This window comes from Humulus lupulus, chromosome 8 (genome assembly GCF_963169125.1).
Source record: "Humulus lupulus chromosome 8, drHumLupu1.1, whole genome shotgun sequence".
In the NCBI taxonomy this organism is placed as follows: Eukaryota; Viridiplantae; Streptophyta; class Magnoliopsida; order Rosales; family Cannabaceae; genus Humulus; species Humulus lupulus.
Genome location: NC_084800.1, coordinates 50,408,840 through 50,414,312, shown reverse-complemented (window position 1 = coordinate 50,414,312; position 5,473 = coordinate 50,408,840). Strand labels below are relative to the sequence as shown.

The 5,473-nt window shown below is 37.3% G+C and overlaps 1 protein-coding gene across 1 annotated transcript; it reads left to right on the top strand.

Annotated features, from left to right (window-relative positions):
• The first annotated feature begins 257 nt into the window (after positions 1–257).
• Positions 258–3,357, top strand: LOC133797168 (histone acetyltransferase type B catalytic subunit). The gene is made up of 10 exons (XM_062234989.1): positions 258–418; positions 571–612; positions 925–1,034; positions 1,113–1,181; positions 1,316–1,354; positions 1,445–1,521; positions 1,631–1,727; positions 1,894–1,975; positions 2,060–2,220; positions 2,358–3,357. The coding sequence occupies exons 1-10, from the start codon at positions 340–342 to the stop codon at positions 3,003–3,005; spliced, it is 1,404 nt and encodes a 467-aa protein (XP_062090973.1). The 5' UTR covers positions 258–339; the 3' UTR covers positions 3,006–3,357.
• Positions 3,358–5,473: the final 2,116 nt, after the last annotated feature.

The following is a 5,473-nucleotide window of genomic DNA, read 5'->3' as shown; positions in this document are numbered from 1 at the left end:
AAATTATTGTATGTATATTTTTTAATATTTTTTTGACATAATTTTCTCTAATAATTAAATCAACTTGATTGATTTATTTTTATTTATTAAAATATATTTTCCACGGTGTGAAAAGTGCAGAAATATTGTGGACCGGGCTGGAAATAAATTACACGGCCCAATTCTTTCGTAGCTAGTAAGGTAGCAAGTTCTCAATTGCACGTGCAAAACACGTGAGATTATCTTCTTCAATATGCATATATATAGCCCTAACTCACCTGAATTTCATACAGTGCACAATTTCCCGCCTCTATTTCACTTCCTTTTCCCGCTCTGAAAACCCTAACATTGAGCAGAAGTATGGGCCAGAAGAAGCAACCGGCCGCCGCTCCAATCGGCGATCCTAAGAAACGACGGCGCGTTGGATTCTCCGCTATCGGTAAGTGCGAGCTTTTCCATTTCATTTGCCCCAATATTCAAAATACTTTCTTGTGGAATTTTGAGGAGTGGTTATTATTTCTTCTCCCATTTTTTTGGTCACTGGTTTCAGTTCTAGTTTCCAAGTTCATTTTTTTGTGGTTTTTGTTGCAGATGCTGAAATTGAAGCAAAAGACTGCATCAAAATATACTTGGGTACGAAGGTTTTGTTGACCCTTTCAAACATGTTTTTGGATGAATGTGCTTAATTTATGTAGTTAGTTATTTTTTTTACTAGATTTTTTTTTTCTGCGACTTCATTTTTTTTTTTCTTGTTGAGCTATTCGCGCTATAATTTTTTTTTTCTAATTATGAACAACTGCTCAACATGGAAATTCTCAGTAATTTTATGCATTCATCTCCTGGTTTTTATTTTAAATTTTATGGAACTTGGTATATCCTACTTGGGTTGTAATTTGTGAGATTTATTTGGCTTCCTGACTTATTTATGGCGGCAATACTAAATAGTCTCTAGCAAAGAGGAAGTGGATGCTTCGAGTAGTTTTTGTATTGATCCAGTCGACTTGAATAGCTTCTTTGGGGAAGATGGGAAGATATATGGTTACGAAGGTTTGAAGGTAATAGTCTTTTGAAATTACTGCAATGTGTGCTTTCTTATACTTTATTTTTTTTTAAACACTTTTTTTGGTTTGCAGATCACCATTTGGGTTAACAGTGTATCGTTTCATGCATATGCCGATATTACATATGAAAGCACATCAGATGTAAGTTCAGAAAATTCATCTCGCCTTTACTTCTTCCCCTCTCGCTCTCTCTTCTGTATATGAACCACTTCAGTTCCCCTGTTTTTTTCAGTTGTAATATTCTCTAATTGATTGCTGTTGCTAATTGTTCTTAGGGAGGCAAAGGTATCACTGACTTGAAAACAGATCTTCAGGTATGTAATATGTATAAGATCTTTGTTTTAAACCATAACATAAGCTTCCTATGTCCATGGATCTTATGATTTGTTATCCATGTTCAACAGAATATTTTTGCTGCGACTCTTGTTGAGAGTAAGGACGAGTTCCTTCAAACCTTTTCAACTCAAAGAAATTTTATTAGGTATCACATCATTGTAGTTACACATCAAAATTTAAACCGAAGAATTTCTGTGTACCTCTTTTTCCTTTCTCACTGAACCTTAGTATTTGTTTCTGTGATCTTTTGGCAGATCCATTGTGTCGGGTGGGCAGGTATTGCAGCAAAAGACCTCCAACGGGCATGTTGCCAGTTCTGATAGTAATTCAGTTGCAACGTCTAATGTTGAGGTGCTTTGAACAGTTATTTTGTGATTATATGGTATACGTAGTTATGTACTTGCATTACATATTTATTGAACGTTCATGAAGGTTTATTTGTTGATCTTTCACTGCATTTCTGTCCTTAGCTGTAATGAAGTGTGTATTACATCTCATGCATTCTCCTCTTGTTCAGGTTGTCCGAATGGTGATTGGTGATACAGAAGCTGGACCTCTCTATGGTCAATTGATTCCTCTTGTTTTCCTACTTGTGGATGGTATATTTTAGTCTTACCTAAGTTCTTGATCTTTTGCAATAAAAAATTAACTACATGTTTTTAACCAATACTATATATGATTAGGTGGCAGTCCAATTGACGTTACTGATCCATGTTGGGAGTTGTATCTCCTGATTCAAAAGAAAATTGATCATCAGGGTGAAGAGCATAGTTTGTTGCTCGGTTTCGCTGCTGCATATCGATTTTACCACTATCCTGATAGTTCCCGTTTGCGGATCAGTCAGGTTTGTATATTTCTTGTCATTATATTAGTTAAGTTAAGATGCTTTAACAGAAGCAATTTAAAATGCATCTATTGTTTATAAGTATAGATGTTTCTGTATCTTTCAGTATTTTTTAATGAGGCTTACATAAATGGCAGATTCTGGTATTGCCACCTTATCAGCACAAAGGCTATGGTCGATACCTCCTTGAGGTGCTCTATGATGTTGCAGTCTCTGAAGATGTCTTTGACCTGACGATTGAAGAACCTTTGGATTACTTGCAACATGTGCGTACATGTGTTGATGTACAGCGCCTGCTTATTTTTGAACCAATTCAGCAAACAGTAAACGAAGCTGTTTCACATCTAAAGCAAGGAAAATTATCAAAGAAAACCCAGATCCATCGCCTTGTGCCTCCTCGATCTGCCATTGAGGATGTTCAGAAAAGTTTAAAAATTAATAAAAAGCAGTTTCTGCAGTGTTGGGAGGTTTTGATCTATCTTGGGCTTAGTCCTGCTGACAAGTACATGGATGATTTTGTGGGGATAATTTTGAATCGTGTAAGGGAGGATATACTCGGAAAAGATTCTGGTACATCTGGGAAGCAAGTGATTCCAGTGGAGAGTGATTATGATCAAGAGATGTCATTTGCCATGATTAGGTCACAAGATGGTGAGGTAGCTTGCACAGTTCAAATTATGGATGAAAGCCAAGCAAATCAGGAAGAACAGCTCCAGAAATTAGTTGATGAGAGAGTGAAAGAGATCAAGTTAGTAGCTGAGAAAGTGTCTTCGCATAGTGTATGAGCACTACTTACTGGCAATGTGTCAAAGCCGCAATGGTAGGCCCTGAGTTTGTTGATATGACCATGCATTCTTTGAAAATGCATCTTTGGGAATTGGTATTCCATAGGCGTCTTTGTAAATCATTGAGTTTATTTTTATTTTTATTTTCGTGGGAATATTTAGATGTAAGGACTAAGGTCTTGATCAATTTGAGTATCTGTAGCTCTTGCCATTTCATGTGCTCACTCTCTCACTCACACGTGTTTTCAATTTTTTCTTTTGTTTAGTAGTATAATTAATTTGGGACTCAAACTTTCTTGTAGTATATGGTTTTTTAGATCTTTACAGTAAAATCTTTGGAATTATATGAAAATTATATATAATATTAGTTTGTTATGGTAATATCTCTACATTCTTCCCTATTTACTTGCTTCATAAGCTTTACTGCTTTCAAGCAATTTGCATCATGCAATTACTTTGTGGTATTCCTTATTCCATTGAAATAAGTAAATGTTTCGTTGAATTGAAATGCGTCTTGAGATGGGAAATGCCCTCTGGGACATTTCCCAACACGATTATACTACATACAATTAGATTTGCCTTTCGAAATACTACATACAATTAGATTTGCCTTTCGAAAAACGGTTATTTTTTTATTAATCCTTTTTATATTTATCTTGCAATAGACAACATATATCAATATATTTATTTTGCTAAGACTAGAACAAAAGATAGTGTCTATTGGACATGGCTTAATTAATTGAATTGAACTTCATTCACACATTTTTCTTCGATTAAGCAAATAATGTGACAACTTTTATGATTTTTGTGGAGTAATTATTCCGATTTATCATCTGTTTATAATAGATTACAAACACCCTACAGTTGCCATCACCACTCCAACAAACTTGATAGTTATATTCACTTGTAACAATAATTAGTTTTTTAGATGTCAAGTGGCTATATAAGCTAGACATTTATTTCATTTGAAAGATCTATTCATTTTTTAGAGTTTAAAGAGATTTGTATACGCGAGAGAGTTTCTTCCGAGTGTTTAAAAGTTCTTGAAGTATTGTGTAAGAGTTAAGGTGTATAGTTCAAAGCAAAGTTTTGGTTGAAGTTTTGTCCTCAAAAAATAGTTGCTCAAAGAAGAATTGTGATATTTGTGATTAGACTTGTAATGTTTTCTATAGCGGATTAGTTCTGTTGGATGTAGGCAACAAATTGTAGCGGAACTAGGATAATTTCGATGTTTTCTTTCCATTATTTGTTTTTCTATTTATGTTGACGCGGTTTTTCGGCAACAGATAATTATATGAATAAGGAGAGGGATTAGTGCTAAATAATGAACCGTAATAGATGAATGATCTCCAAGGAAAATTATAACTCGAATACTTGTTTATGTGGTTCAAAGGTTAAAATCCTTCTAGTCCACCAGCCAATATTATTGATATATCTCTGATATTCGTTACAGGGTATTTCTTTACAAATTAGAAGCCAACCCTTTGCAACTCCCAGGGTCTCCATATTTATAGGGAGAGGACACCTGGGTGTTGGCAAAGGAGGTCATCCCGTGACCTTCTTACCCATCATTTCACTTCTGCGACATTCATGATTAATTCCTAAAACCTGACAATGAAGTGAGGTCTAATCAATAGGTAATGGGGATAATGGGCCGCATGGCCCAAACCAGTCGTGGGGTGTCTGAACACGCACGTTTATGCTGCGTGTCCGAGAATTCAGGAATGGAGTAGACACGTGATGTCTGATATATGCATGTTTACATTGCGTGGTTGACTTTATAAAGAGTCGGGGGTGTCAGCTCAAGCTCGTATCCCGAGCTTGATATAGTCTTAGCCTGTGGTGTCCACAATGCTGACCCGATGCCTTAGTAATCTCACTAAACCTTTGGCTATCTCAAGCTAAAGAGGTAGAGATTCGTAATAGCAGCTTCGGGTAGGTGGCTTCCACGTGGCTGATAGAATTAAGCCCTTTTCCAGCTCGCTAATAACCCGTGGATATTTAGGGCGTACATTTTCCCCCCAAGCCCCTGCTCGTGGCATACGACGTCACCTGGGGCCACAGTGGGGGTGTGACGCCCCACATCACTATGGCTACTTTCTGGAATGACGACTGGCCCTACAAACCAAGACAAGTCTTTCCAGCGTGCTTTGTCCTCACTCGCACACTTCCTGGGAAAACTTCCCAGGAGGTCACCCATCCCTAGATTACTCCAGGCCAAGCACGCTTAACCATGGAGTTCTCAAGTGATGGGCTACCGAAAAGAAGATGCACCTTCCTGATATAGGTAGTACCCATCAATCCATTTAAGCCATCTTCAACTATGTAGTCCCATACCTACACAGTCTTAGAATCATTACACTTGACCTTCCCCAGGCGGTGTGGGATTGCACAGCTTACCCGGTCTTTCCCCTTACGAATCACGGGATTCTGACTGTCACAATCACCCCCCCTTACGGGCCCGACGT